The sequence below is a fragment of the Caretta caretta genome, chromosome 3, assembly GCF_965140235.1.
Source record: "Caretta caretta isolate rCarCar2 chromosome 3, rCarCar1.hap1, whole genome shotgun sequence".
NCBI lineage: Eukaryota > Metazoa > Chordata > Testudines > Cheloniidae > Caretta > Caretta caretta.
The window spans coordinates 184459987-184475431 of NC_134208.1; the positions used below are offsets into that span (position 1 = coordinate 184459987).

Sequence of the window (15445 nt, forward strand, 5' to 3'; positions counted from 1 at the left end):
TGTGGGAGGAAGTTGCGTTGTTGGAGAGGCTGAGTAGTACACACCATATCAGGCACAAGGAAGGAGGCCCTGAGGTAAGGGTGAAGTGGAGCTTGAGGAAGTGAGGGCTGCTGAGGGGGAAGTAGCCCTTTTAGAAACATAACATGTTTCCCTGGTCAGCTACCATAGCTGATACTATTAGGGTCCCTGGGCTGGAGCCCGGAGTAGAGGGTGGGCCCGGGCTCCCCGCCCACCCACCTTTGCCCCCTGATTAATCACTGAGACTGGGAGACAACAGAGACTGTGCAAGGAAGAATAACTTCTCCTCACCTCCCTCGCTGGCTTATGATGAAAATGGCTCAGTAGACTGTGACCCTTGTCTCGAGAGAGAAGGGTTACGTGGAGGGTCACAGTGAGCCTCTGAGGCTAGCGAAATCTGCCAGGAAACGCGGGACCCACGGAGGCAAGGACAGAGCTTTGTCACAGTGGATACCTTGCAATGCCAGCTACAAAAGTGCTATGTAAATGCCTGTTATCACTTTCGGGTGACACTGTAAATAAGATGATGGCAGCATTATCTCCTGTAAATGTAAACAAACTTGTTTGTCTTCGCGATTGGCTGAACAAGTAGGAGGGCTGAGTGGACTTGTAAGCTCTGAAGTTTTACATTGTTTGTTTTTGAGTGCAGTTATGTAACCAAAAAAAAAAATCTACACTTGTAAGTTGCACTTTCACAACAAAGATTGCACTGCAGTACTTGTAAGAGGTGAACTGAAAAATACTATCCTTTGTTTATCATTTTACAGTGCAAATATTTGTAATAAAAATATACACTTTGATTTCAATTAAAGTACAGAATACAATATATGAAAATGCAGAAAAACCATCCAAAATATTTAATAAATTTCTATAGGCATTCTATTGTTTAACAGTGCGATTAAAACTGTGATTAATCACTATTAATTTTCAAAATCACAATTAATCGCGTGAGTTAACTGCAATTAATCGACAGCCTTAATCTTTACATACTTTATAAAGACCTCAAGATACCACACGAGTTAAATCTTTGAGAAAAAGTGAGAGATTTTAAACACTAATTTAGGTTGACACCATTAGATTTTGGCTAGGAAACAAATTACCTTGCCTGCTCCACTTGTTAAAGCCACTACTGAGGACAAGATGCAGTCATTTGTTGTTATAAGTTTCTGTGTGGCTGTTGGAAGCTCATATTCTAAGGCAGCTTTCTGACTGTAGTGCTTGGAAATCTCTAAATGAAAACAATTACGTTGTGTTAATTGTCTAAATACTACATAATATTCTTTCCTATACTCCACCCTTAATTGCTATCAATTAAGAGCTAGTGGATGCTGGGCACTTCTGAAAATCTGACCCTAAATGAATTGCTCAAGGTTGCAGCAGCTCACGAGCACTAGAAAGAGGGACTGTTGTGACAAATCTGTGCCATGGAAAAAAAATACATGCTAGAAAAGACTCTTCCAATTTCGACACCTAGCTACTTTTTATGAACTAGATAGATAGATATGAAACCCAAAACATCTCAGCAGCTTTTCACCATCCTAATGGTGCAACCATTTCTCCTCCTCTTTGTGGTTATTTTTGTTCAGCAAGGAATCTTCATGTTAGTCTCTTTCAATAACATATCCTCTGGTGCCCAGTAAACCTATTGTGTCCGTCATTGCTTCAATGATAATTTGTCCATTTTGTAAGTGCGTATTGAAAACAAAAATAAAATTACGATTGAACTAATGATCTCCAGTAGAACCAACCTTTAAAAACAGGAACTGCAGTATGTAGTAATAAACTGCAGAAATATTGCTAACAGACTGAACAATGGAAATATCTCATTGACAATTATAGAATGAAAATATTTATACAGTTGACTAGAGTTACAGTATAAAAATAAATCAACTAAATTTACCTTCTTTCCTTTCGCACCAATAATCTCAATAGTCTTGGTTCTAGAAAGAGTTCTAACAGGTTTGGCATTTTGTAAAGGCATTTAAAAATTTTAATTAATCCCCCCCCCCCAATTAGTTACCAACTAGCACTAATAAAAAAAGTCAAATACAATACAGTTTGTTTGCACAATATAGCGATGTCTTCTATACATCATTAAATTATACCTTCTGTGAAAAAGTCAGCGGAACAGTGTCAAAGCTGAGCACCTCTCAAGTTTCTCATTTATTATACATATTCTAGTTTAGAGAAAACCCCCAGCTCCATCCCCTCCACGGAGAAAACTGTTAGGAAAATTCCAGTATCAGATGGTTGAGACTCTCCATCAGCTGGGATGTTTATGACGATGAGCATGCACATACACATACATTTCATATGGGAGTGGATGGGGGGGGAAGCAATAGACATGGAATATCTTGACTTTAGTAAAGCTTTTGATACTATCTTGCACGTCTTTCTCATAAACAAACCTAGATGGTGCTACTATAAGGTGGATGCAAAACTGGTTGGAAAATTGTTCCCAGAGAGTAGTTATCAGTGGTTCACAGTCATTCTGGAAGGGAATAACGAGTGTGGTCCCACAAGGATAAATTCTGCGTCCGGTTCTGTTCAATATCTTCATCAATGATTTAGATAATGGCATAGAGAGTACACTTATAAAGCCTGCGGACAATACCAAGCTGGGAGGGGTTGCAAGTGCTTTGGAGGATAGGATTAAAATTCAAAATGATCTGGACAAACTGGAGAAATGGTCTAAAGTAAATAGGATGAAATTCAATAAGGACAAATGCAAAGTACTCCATTTAGGAAGGAACAATCAATCAATTGCACACATACAAAATGACTGCCTAGGAAGGAGTACTGCAGAAACGGATCTAGGGGCCATACCAGACCAGAAACTAAATATGAGTCAACAGTGTAACACTGTTGCAAAAAAAACAAACATCATTCTGGGATGTATTAGAAGAGCAACAAAAATTATTAAAGATTGAGAAAACATGACCTATGAGGGAAGATTGAAAAAAAACGGGTTTGTTTAGTCTGGAAAAGAGGAGACTGAGAGGGGACATAACAGTTTTCAAGTACATAAAAGGTCGTTACAAGGAGGAGGGAGAAGAATTGTTCTTAACCTCTGAGGACAGGACAAGAAGCAATGGGCTTAAAATTACAGCAGGGAGGTTTACGTTGGACATTAGGAAAAGTTTCCTGTCATGGTGGTTAACTACTGGAACAAATTCCTTACGGAGGTTGTAGAATCTCCATCATTGGAGATTTTAAAGAGGTGAGACAAACACCTGTCAGGAATGGTTTAGATAATGCTTAGTCCTGGCATGAATACAGGGGACTGGACTAGATGACCTCTCAAGGTCCTTCCCAGTCCTATGATTCTATAGGAGAAAACATGTACATTTCACTGTCCTTCCACTCTGCATGTCAGTTTCATTAGAGCAAGCAGAGCACTGAAACCAGAAGAAACCTGCTCTCTGAAGCACCCAGAGCATTATTATTGTCTATTTTAATACCCTGCTTACTAACAAGAATGAAGGCGACAGCCAGAACAGTGGAGGCACCACAGTAGGCGTACACAAACCTGCAAACTAAAATTATGTTGGGTGGTCTAATTTTAGGTCTTTCGGCCTTTAACGTAACCCTTTACAAGCTAAATTACTGGATGTAGATATATTTAGCCTTACTTTCAAAACCAGGCATCCAACATAATTAAGATATAGCCCATTTTAAATTGCTTACCCCTCGTTTATTCTCACCTTTCATAACATTATGAAATCCATGAAGACCTGCAGCAATGTGTGTGAATACTGAACTGTAATTTGGCTGAAGCAGCCCTTCTGGTTTTATACCTAAAAACCAAGGAAAAAAGATGACAAGTCTACATTCAATGATCAATTTAAAATATATTCAGAAACCAGATTACTTTCAGGGTTTGATGGTGGAAATATTTGCAGGTTTTATATTTAGCACTGAGGAAGCAAGACTTCTGTTAACTGAACCAAGCAAGTCAGACGTCTAAACTTTTTAGATTTTGCTCAGACATTGCAATTACACCAGAGTATTTTGGTTTGGAAAAAATCAATTCAATATGTAGTGTGAAATCTACACAGCTGTTGCAATATCCTTTAGTATCCAAGATAACGGTTATTTTTACCAGGAGCCTTTTTGTCTCTCTAAATGTTAGGGTCAATTCAGTGATCAGTTACACCTCATTTGCGGCTTCTTTTACTTTGCCACTATATATTTCAATGTTTATTTTACAGCATTAAACTGACGTTTAAGTGATTTTTTGTGTTTCACTTACATACTACGATAGTTAGAAAGATACAATCCAAACAAACTTATAAGGTATTTTGTTTGTGAGAGGGGAAGCTGTTTGTTTTGGTGGTGATGAGGAAGTGAAAGAAGGTTCTGACCTAATAACTGAAGACTGAATGCTCTCATACTGGCTTAAAAAGCCTACAGAAGACATAAAGGAACAAATGATAATTATACTACAAAAGCTCATAGCCCATTTCATCTTTGTTCTGTAAACAGCATTTAACATGCAACACCTATAGCTTAGCCAGTGCATTATTATGTCCCGTGAAGACCTATTTTTTTGTTTCATATTTGCATATTGTTGGTTCAAAACCAGGAAGCATTAGCATCCTTCATATTCCAGTAGATTGGACACTTACTTGGTAAGACAATAAGACTAATGTATACGTGTAACTTCTCAAAGACTGCAGTAATCTTCTTCATATCATTGTGGAGCTCCAGATTCCTGGCTCTTAAAGCAGCTGTGCAAAGAGAAGATTCACACTCTTCTTCCAAACTAGGAATATATTAATTTATTTTTAAAGTAGTGAGTATCTTGCCAAACAAATGCATAATTTTCATAATCAACAGGATAAACATTTCAGCTGCTGTTTAAATTTTGAGTCAGAGAAGCAACGAGAAAGAAAAAGGAGCTGAGAATTTTATTTCTTTATAAGAACATAAAAAGGGCCATAGTGGGTCTGACCAATGGTCTAGCCCAGTACCCTGTCTTCCAACAGTGGCCAATGCTACATGCTTCAGAGGGAATGAACAGAACAGGGCAATTAAGTGATCCATCCCTTCTCATCCAGTCCCAGCTTCTGGCAGTCAGAGGTTTAGGGACACCCAGAGCCTGGATTGCATCCCTAACCACCTTGGCTAACAACCATTGATGGATCTATCCTCCATGAACTTATCCAATTCTTTTTTGAATCCAGTTATACTTTTGGCCTTCACAACATCCTCTGGCAACAAGTTCCACAGGTTGACTGTGTGAAGAAGTACTTCCTTGTGTTTGTTTTAAACCTGCTGCCTATTAATTTCATTGGGTTACCCCCTAGTTCTTGTGTTACATAAAGAGGTAAATAACACTTGCCTGTTCATTTTCTCCACACCATTCATGATTTTATAAACTTCTATCATATCCCCGTCTTAGTCATCTGTTTTCTAAACTAACCATTCCAAGTCTTTTTAAATCTCTCTTCATATGGAATCTGTTCCATACCCTAATCATTTTTGTTCCCCTTCTCTAGATCGTTTCCAATTCTAATATATCTTTTTTGTGATGGGGTGACCAGAACTGCATGCAGTATTCAAGGCATGGGAAAACAAGGGATTTATATAGTGTCATTATATTTTCTGTCTTATTATAGATAGCATTCCTAATGGTTCCTAACATTGTTAGGTTTTTGAGTTTGTTTTTGGTTTTGTTTTGGTTTTTTTTGGGGGGGGGGGGGAGGAGGGGACACCTTGATTGCTGCTGCATATTGAGCAGGTGTTTTCTGAGAAATATCCACAATGATTCCAAGATCTCTTTCTTGATGGGGTCTAAATTAGTTGTTACCACTCATTTTGTACACATAGTTGGGATGTTGTTTTCCAATGTGTATTACTTTGTATTTATCAACACTGAATTTCATCTGCCATTTTGTCAAATCCCTTTGTAACTCTTCAAAGTTAGCTTTGGACTTAACTATCTGGAGTAATTTTGTATCACCTGCAAATTTTGCCACTTCTTTGTTTACCTCTTTTTCCAGGTATCATTTATGAATATGTTGAATAGCACAGGTCCCAGTACAGCTCCTTGGGGAAGCCCACTATTTACCTCTCTCCATTGTGAAAACTGACCATTTATTTCTACCCCTTGTTTCTTATGTTTTAACAGTCACTGATAATTGAGAGGACCTTCCCTCTTATCTCATGACTGCATACTTTGCTCAAGAGCCTTTGGTATGGGACCTTATCAAAGGCTTTCTGAAAGTCCAAGTACACCATATCAACTGGATCATTCCTGTCCACATTCTTGCTGACACCCTCAAAGAATCCCGATAGACTGATGAGGCATGATTTCCCTTTACAAGGGCTGTGTTGATCTTCCCCAGCACATGGATCAACGAGGAGTACTTTAGACAATTTTAGATTAGTCATAACCTATGAATAATGGAAAAAAGAGGTTTTTTCCATTCCAATACCCACCATACTGGTACTTCATTTTCTTTGCTGTTAATGACTTATTTATTATTTGTAGTATCTTAGCATCTAGTAGCCTCAGGCATGGACCAGGACCCCACTGAGCTAGGCAATGTACAAACAGAATAGAGACAGTCCTGCCCCAAAGATCTTATAATCTAAGTATAAAACAAGAGACAACAGATGGATACAGATAGATGTGAGAGTACAAGGAAACAATGAGAAAATGCATTCTCGGGAAGACAAATTACAGAACTATCAGTGGGGAGAGGACTGTCAACTATCAAGCTGAAGATAATCCATCTGTCCCTTCCCCTATCCCACAAAGTGATCAAGGGTGTTTTTGGGGAGGGGCTGGGGGTAGGACAAGACCATCTCCTCCTTTCTATACCTCCTAGCCCATACCCCAGTTTTGAGCATTATTTTGACGGCACAATCCATATCCCTTCCAACCCACCCAATGGGGCAGGAAATAAGATCTTCACAGGAATAAGGAGAGAAAGAAGACAAACTGCAAAGGGGACAGGCATATGGCTTTGTTTTACAGGTACAAATTCGAAGATGCCATAAGTATTGCATGACAAATATCCAAGCCTGGGGCAGACCCAGGAAATCAATGATTTCAGTAAACAACCTCATGAAGTGATTCCACAGTTACCAAATCTCACGGATTTAATCACAAGATTCACAATATTTGTTATTTTTCTCAAACTCACAGCGGCTGCAACTATGAGAACTTCAGCTTTCTTTTTTCAAATGTAAGTTTCTAGGCCTCATGGTTGCAGAATAAACCTGGCAAGAGTGTCCCAAATGCTGCCTACTGCCTCAAAAGTCAGAAAGCACAGAACACCCTAAAATATATTTTTTTTAATCTCATGTTTTTTAAGCCAATTACATGGTGTTTTGGGGGTGGGCTAATGACTTTTCAGGAGTTGGGGTTGGTAATACAAGCTAGAACTCTTAACAGATTTCAAGAGGAAAATACCTTTTTAATTGATAAGGAAGAATCTTCCTGAGAAAACATGTGTAGGAAGTTAAATGTTCAGAAAAGACCTTCAATTTCACAGTTGTTTCCTAAGGAAAAGATAACCAGATTAAAGAGCTATTTGCACAATAAAGGTTTACTTTTCATCTGGAAAAAATATGATCAAAAATATTACCAGCACAGTAACAGTATCTTCTGTAATACTCTCAAACAAGTGAAGCATTCCTTCCTCCAAAGGGCGAACATAGGATGCATTTTCATGAAGATACTGTGAGAACTGAATACAAAGATGTTTAAGTGGTGCTTGCTAGTAAAGATTACAAACTGCTCAAAGCTGACAGATGAATATTTAACATTAATATAGCACTTGTCATTTGTGAAGCACTTTGGGATCCTTCACAAAGGTATACACCCCTACTGATGGGCAGCCATCTCTGAAAAGCACCATACCCTGACTATTTTGGGGAGGAAATGACACTGGAAGCAAATTCTGGTCAGGGATACTGGAGCAAATCCCTTAGAAAAGGAAGATGGAATTTTTAAATGGCTACGTACAGTAGTCAGAACCTCTATCTCCCTAAAGCTCACTTACAGAAAAGTAATGAGCTGCCTTAAAAGCAAAGCTTCATTAAGAACCCTTTAAAAAAAGGTGTTATGACAACTTCCCCTTCAAAGAGGTCTCCTTTAGAACAGTGCTTTTAAGATGTGCATTATTAGGTTATGAACCCATGATGATGCATAAGAATAACACTGGCTTTCACCTGTACTGACAACACAGAATTTTTAAGCAATTTATTCTACAAATTCTGACTGAAGCCATGGTAATTCAAGCTATGAATCTGAACCTCAATGAATTGAGCTCATGTATGTAAGTATATTGATCTTTTTAACCATGCTCTCTATTGTTTTTTAATAAATTTTAGTTTAGTTAATAAGAATTGGCAGTAGCATGTATTTGGGTAAGATCTGAAACATAACCTGGGAGATAATGTGTCCGATCCTTTGGGATTGGTAGAACCTGTTCTTTTATATGATGAAATAAGATTTACAGAAATTTTCATCATATCTGACGTGGGTACATGGATGGGGGCCTGAGGCTGGATCACTATAAGGGAACTGTGTTGTTTGGACTTCTGAGTAACCAGTAAGGTACTAAAGAAGCTGTTTGTGCTAGTTTGGTGAATCTAGATATTGGGAATATCCACCAGTTTTTTTGGGATTGTCTGCCCCATTCTTCGCAGTTCAACCTAACTGAGTGACCACAGCTGGCTCCCCACTAGGACCCCGGTCACAGAATTGCAGTTGTACCCAGAGGTGCCAATTGTGAACAGTTTGAGATAAAAGAAAAGGAGTACTAGTGGCACTTTTGAGACTAACCAATTTATTTGAGCATAAGCTTTCGTGAGCTACAGCTCACTTCATCGGATGCATTCAATGGAACATACAGTGAGGAGATTTATATACACACAGAACATGAAAAAATTGGTGTTATCATACACAATGTAAGGAGAGTGATTACTTAAGATGAGCTATTACCAGCAGGAGAGCGGGGGAGTGGAGGGGGGGAGAAAACCTTTTGTAGTGATAATCAAGGTGGGCCATTTCCAGCAGTTAACAGGAATGTCTGAGGAACAGTGGGGGGTGGGGAAATAAACATAGGGAAATAGTTTTACTTTGTGTAATGACACATCCACTCCCAGTCTCTATTCAAGCCTAAGTTAATTGAATCCAGTTTGCAAATTAATTCCAATTCAGCAGTCTCTCTTTGGAGTCTGTTTTTGAAGTCTTTTTGTTGCAATATTGCAACCTTTGGGTCTGTAATCGAGTAACCAGAGAGACTGAAGTGTTCTCCGACTGATTTATGAATGTTATAATTCTTGACATCTGAAGCACTCCCAGCTACCAGCGCTCTCAGCTATCTTCGAGACACCACTGACTTCCTGAGGAAACTACAATCCATCGGTGATCTTCCTGAAAACACCATCCTGGCCACTATGGATGTAGAAGCCCTCTACACCAACATTCCACACAAAGATGGACTACAAGCCGTCAGGAACAGTATCCCCGATAACGTCACGGCAAACCTGGTGGCTGAATTTTGTGACTTTGTCCTTACCCATAACTATTTTACATTTGGGGACAATGTATACCTTCAAATCAGCGGCACTGCTATGGGTACTCACATGGCCCCACAGTATGCCAACATTTTTATGGCTGACTTAGAACAACGCTTCCTCAGCTCTCGTCCCCCAATGCCCCTACACTACTTGCGCTATATTGATGACATCTTAATTATCTGGACCCATGGAAAAGAAGCCCTTGAGGAATTCCACCATGATTTCAATAATTTCCATCCCACCATCAACCTCAGCCTCGACCAGTCCACCCAAGAGATCCACTTCCTGGACACTACGGTGCTAATAAGCGATGGTCACAAACACCACCCTATACCGGAAACCTACAAACCGCAATTCCTACCTACGTGCCTCCAGCTTTCACACAGACCACACCACATGATCCATCGTCTACAGCCAAGCTCTACGATACAAAAGCATTTGCTCCAACCCCTCAAACAGAGACAAACACCTACAAGAGCTCTATCAAGCATTCTTACAACTACAATACCCACCTGTGGAAGTGAAGAAACAGATTGATAGAGCCAGGAGAGTACCCAGAAGTCACCTACTACAGGACAGGACCAACAAAGATAACTGAACGCCACTAGCCATCACCTTCAGCCCCCAACTAAAACCTCTCCAAAGCATAACCAAGGATCTACAACCTATCCTGAAGGACGACCCATCACTCTCACAAGTCTTGGCAGACAGGCCAGTCCTTGCCTACAGACAGCCCCCCAACCTGAAGTAAATACTCACCAGCAACCACACAACAGAACCACTAACCCAGGAACCTATCCTTGCAACAAAGCCCGTTGATAACTGTGTCCACATATCTATTCAGGGGACACCATCATAGGGCCTAATCACATCTGTCACGCTATCAGAGGCTCATTCACCTGCTCATCTACCAATGTGATATATGCCATCATGTGCCAGCAATGCCCCTCTGACACGTACATTGGTCAAACTGGATAGTCTTTACGTAAAAGAATAAATGGACACAAATCAGATGTCAAGAATTATAACATTCATAAACCAGTCGGAGAACACTTCAATCTCTCTGGTCACTCGATTACAGACCTAAAGGTAGCAATATTACAACAAAAAGACTTCAGAAACAGACTCCAAAGAGAGACTGCTGAAGAGAGACAGCTCTCCTGCTGGTAATAGCTCATCTTAAGTGATCACTCTCCTTACAGTGTGTATGATAACACCCATTTTTTCATGTTCTGTGTGTATATGTCTCCTCACTGTATTTTCCACTGAATGCATCCGATGAAAGCTTATGCTCAAATAAATTGTTTAGTCTCTAAGGTGCCACTAGTACTCCTTTTCTTTTTGCGAATACAGACTAACACGGCTGCTACTCTGAAACCAGTTTGAGATAGTTTACATCGCCATTGCCCACACCATGTCTGTTCTGTGGATAAATAAAAAAATATCAGGCTTCATAACTGTCCAGCTGGAAACTTACACAACTACTAAATTCACTTAAACTGAATTATGCAAACCTGCTCTGCACAGCAATTTTAGACAAGGGGCCATTGCAAAATGCCATTTTGTGTTTCAATGATTTTCAAACCAAATGTGTTCAATTCACAAGTAAAAATGAGTTTCTTTTCCAATAGTCAGCTCTGCAAATTCACCATGGACTCAGAGTCAAGCTGGGTCTTATCTGCCATCATACCACCACCAAGAAAGGTTCTGTGGGGCACTAGGCCCCCAAAGATATCAGTATAGTGCCCTGGTCTTCAGTGTGTTTGAACAGGTGTAAGTGACTGGAATGTCAACAATTCTTGGGATGTAGAAGACCAAGTACAAACAGCTTACACACTCAGCTGAGTTGCCTCTGCAGCGGTGTAAGGATTTGTAAAAAAGAAGAATTTGTCATTTAAGTCAGTAAATATGGCACTGAACATACAAAGGGAGCAGATCCTTTATGTAAGATTGTGCTGTTACTACACAGTCACTTTTCAGAGTATAACTGCACTTTGGAAGTTAAATTAACACTGCACTGTACATAGAGGAATGCAAGTAAATCTGATATTAAAAGTGTCTGACTTTGTAATCTATTTTCTGTTATGCTCCTGAAAACTACCACAGAACCAATTACTAAAAAGCTAATTCTTGTATGTCGAAGTGCAGAGCTATTTAATTGACAGTACTAGCAACAGTATTAGCGACCTTAGGAGTGAAGAAGTTGATAACTTATCTTCGTACCCAAGCTAAATAATTTGGAATATATTAGAAATCCAAAACTATTAGATAAGAAGGCTAAAGAACGGAAAAACCTTCCACAATTACAGTAGTCAAAAGTAAACTGGGTTGTCCAACCATTTAAGTGCTATTCTAGACACTGAAGTTCTAGGTCCAACATCTCAGAGCCACGACAGCTCTGGATTATAGCAAAGTGTGGTAGACAAAGTTCTTTTCTGAGCTTTGTCCCATAGAAAGAAACAGACAAATCACATGGAATATGCTCAACAACTCTGAACAATGTATTATGCTGTAGGAAAAGATTTCATTGAAGGTAGTAGTAGTTTTTTCTATACAGCCCCTTCCATCTAAGGGCTAGTCTACACTGGCAATGCTAAAGCTTTAACATGGCTTGTGTGGTCTCAAAAAAAAACAACCCCCCAAAAAATCCCCCCACCTCCACAAGGGGTGTGGCTTCCCAGCGCTGGTGCACTGTCTACACTGGTGCTTTACAGCCCTGAAACTTGCTGCGCTCAGGGGGGTGTTTTCTCATACCCCTGAGCGAGAAAAAGTTGCAGCAATGTAAATTGCCAGTGTAGACAAGTCCCAAGAATAGCTCAAAGCACTGTATGGACACAAAGCTTTATAATCCCTCTAGAACATAAGGATGGTTAAACAGACAGGTAGCCCAAGATCAGACAGTAAGACAATGAATAATTTGGGAACAGAGTCCAAAAGTTAATCTTATGTGAACCATAACACTTGTACCTCTAACATTTCTAAATTCTATTCCCTTTTAGTTTCCTATTACTGAGATGTAAATGTAACTAGGCCTTTCTCAGTCCTCACATTCTTCTCATCCTCATGTTCCTTCATTTCTCAAAATATTCTTATAGCATCTATTAAAAGGAACGGACAGCTCTCAGGTAATGTAATACTTAGATATTTGAAGATTGGCTCATTTCATAAATGCAATTCAGTTTGGCTTCTATGCTTCTAGCAGAGCCTTGTTTTGACTATTGTATTGCTCATGTACTAAAGGCACAAGAAGGAGGAAAACAGGATTCTTTACAACCATCCCCTCTCTTGCACCCAAAGGATTCCTGTCAAAGCAGTGACCCTCTGAAGAAAGACTGCTCCTTCAGAAATTCTTAATGCTGCTCTAATAAGGGAAGGATAAGGTGTTTCCCACGAGAGTGATCAGAGGAGATGTCCTCTGATCAGGAACAGGCCAAAGTATAAAAGATAATCAAGTTTCTGTACAATATTAACTGAAAAATCAAGTTTACCTTCTGATTTAATGGCGATATAGTATCCGTGGCAGAATCAATGGGAAAAATCTGGACTCTTTGTTCCATGTAAGTATGAAAGTTCAGAAGAGCAGCCACAAGATCCTGAATGAAAGCTAAAGCCTGACCAGCAATGTCTCGCAACTTCAGCTTTAACACAAACAGTTACAGTTGGTATATTTCAGTTACAACAAATACAATCTATTTAAACGGAGACCTTAAAACTACAAAATTGCACAAAATATCTCAAGAATAGCTTTAGAAAGCGTTTAACTTAAGACAGTATATTCCTTTTCATGTAACCTAGTTTCCTGGTGGTGCTTTGCTGTAGATGTGTCCTGTGATCCTACCTTCAGAACTCATTACCAACCACCCCATTTTTTTTTCTTATTCTGTCCTGTCTAGACAAAATCTAGGTTATAAAATGTCACTGTTTGTTGAGTCTCCCCAAATATAGTACCTCATACATTTCTTTATTGTCTATTTCCCTAACCTACCCCAAACACTCCCCTCTCCACCTCCTATTTTGGTGTCCCCTGCATATTTTAACCAGTGCAATTACAGCAGAACCTCATTAACACAGTAAAACTACAGGTGCAAAAATCTGCCCTGAAAACAGCTTTTCAAGACTGTAGATTAGTGACCAACCAATATGGATCTGTTTCTGTACCAGAGGCAGGGTCAGAGATCGACTGACACCATATTCCCACAGGCCACTTCAAGTTCAGCCAGGCCCTACCACTCAGCAATTGCCGGCGTTAGACTATCTCCATCACAAAACAGGCCAGTGGCAGCCATCTATTCACTCCCAGCTTGGCTATGGCCACAGAGACAGTGAGTGAGCCCATTCTCTTCAGAGATGCTCCTGAAGAGCAGAGGGCAGTCATAGCAATCTTTCTAAAGGAATCCCTGCATGCTGCAATCAGGAACCTTCATACTACATACAGTGGTTCCTCTTCCCTTCCATGACCCTAGAAGGGCCATGGAAGCAGCATCAACCCACACCCTCAACAAAAGCACCACCCAAAAACGATAGCAGTATAACCACCAGTCAACTGCAAGTGGACTTGCTCTGATCCAGAACTTTATGATACATGAGGGTGGGGCCTCTGGGCAAGATAGCACTCCTCCACTGGGCCTGCTCAGAGCACAGAAGTGGAACTTGAATGACCTGTGTTTTTGTAAAATGAAGAGGATTTGAGGAGGGAATTGCACTGAAGTGTAATAATAAAAATAGTGCAGTCGAAATAGCCTGCTGGCTTATTGCCCAGCGTCAGGCTCAACAGGATATTTACATTTTTGTCTTCAACATTCATATTTCATTTATGTAAAAAAAAAATAGACTTTTACAGGTTAAGCCATGTAAGGGTATTACTTACCTGACATCTTCTATCGTGTAATGGTACATTAAGAGCATTATATTGACTAGATCCTACAAGCCAAAAATTGACAGTTACACAAACAAATAATGGAGTCATGTTTTTACATTAACTTCTTGTGACTGTCTAACAACAAAATCTGCGAAATTTAATGTTTAGTTTGCATTACTGCAACATCACTGAGTTTGCCAAATTTGTTTATTTTAAACAAAAATTGTAGTGGATACCAAACAGTATATACCTGAACAAAAAATCATTTGATTTTAGAAGGAGTCACATTGAATGTCCCCAACATTAGCATCATTACTGTGACCAAGTTATGGCTGAAATGGCACTTCCATTCTAATTCTGGATTTTTAATAGGGCTGTCAATTAATCACAGTTAACTCATGTGATTAACTCAAAAAAATTTATCGCAATTAATCACACTGTTAAACAATAGAATCCCAATTGAAATTATTAAATATTTTGGATGGTTTTTCTACATATTTTATTCATATATATTATATAATATTCTGTATTGTAATTCAAATCAAAGTGTATTTTATTCTTGATTACAAATATTTGCACTGTGAAACAAAACAAATAGTATTTTTCAGTTCACCTCATACAAGTACTGTGGTGCAATCTCTGTGTTGTGAAAGTGAAACTTACAAATGTAGACTTTTTTTGTTACGTAACTGCATTCAAAAACAAAACAATGTAAAACTTCAGCGCCTACAAGTCCACTCAGTCCTATTTCTTGTTCACCCAATCGCTAAGGAAAACAAGTTTGTTTACATTTACAGGAAATAATGCTGCCCTCTTCTTATCTACAACGTCACCAGAAAGTGAGAACAGGCATTTGTACAGCACTTTTGTAGTCAGCATTGCAAGGTATTTATGTGCCAGATTGTGGGATACAAATTGGCAATTTGTGCCAATTGACCTAATCTCATGAGAAAAGAGAAATCATGAGGGAAAAACTCTAAGCTCCCCTTGTAGGCTTAATGTCACATTTTGGAAGCCCAACCATCAAAG

At 39.3% G+C, this 15445-nt stretch overlaps 1 protein-coding gene across 6 annotated transcripts in view; it reads right to left on the reverse strand.

Annotated features, from left to right (window-relative positions):
• The window catches only part of PPP1R21 (protein phosphatase 1 regulatory subunit 21), a 69662-nt gene that overhangs the window by 22449 nt on the left and 31768 nt on the right, over nt 1–15445 (reverse strand). For all 6 annotated transcript variants that reach the window (XR_007355646.2, XM_048842948.2, XM_048842949.2 and 3 more), the window contains exons 8-14: nt 14426–14478; nt 13047–13196; nt 7617–7718; nt 7442–7530; nt 4647–4783; nt 3723–3815; nt 1119–1246 (exon numbers count right to left, since the gene is read on the reverse strand). Coding sequence is in view for 5 of the 6 variants with exons in the window: in XM_048842948.2 (XP_048698905.2) it covers nt 1119–1246; nt 3723–3815; nt 4647–4783; nt 7442–7530; nt 7617–7718; nt 13047–13196; nt 14426–14478 (752 nt within the window). In the remaining variant the exon portion in view is untranslated. The remainder of the gene's footprint in view (nt 1–1118; nt 1247–3722; nt 3816–4646; nt 4784–7441; nt 7531–7616; nt 7719–13046; nt 13197–14425; nt 14479–15445) is intronic.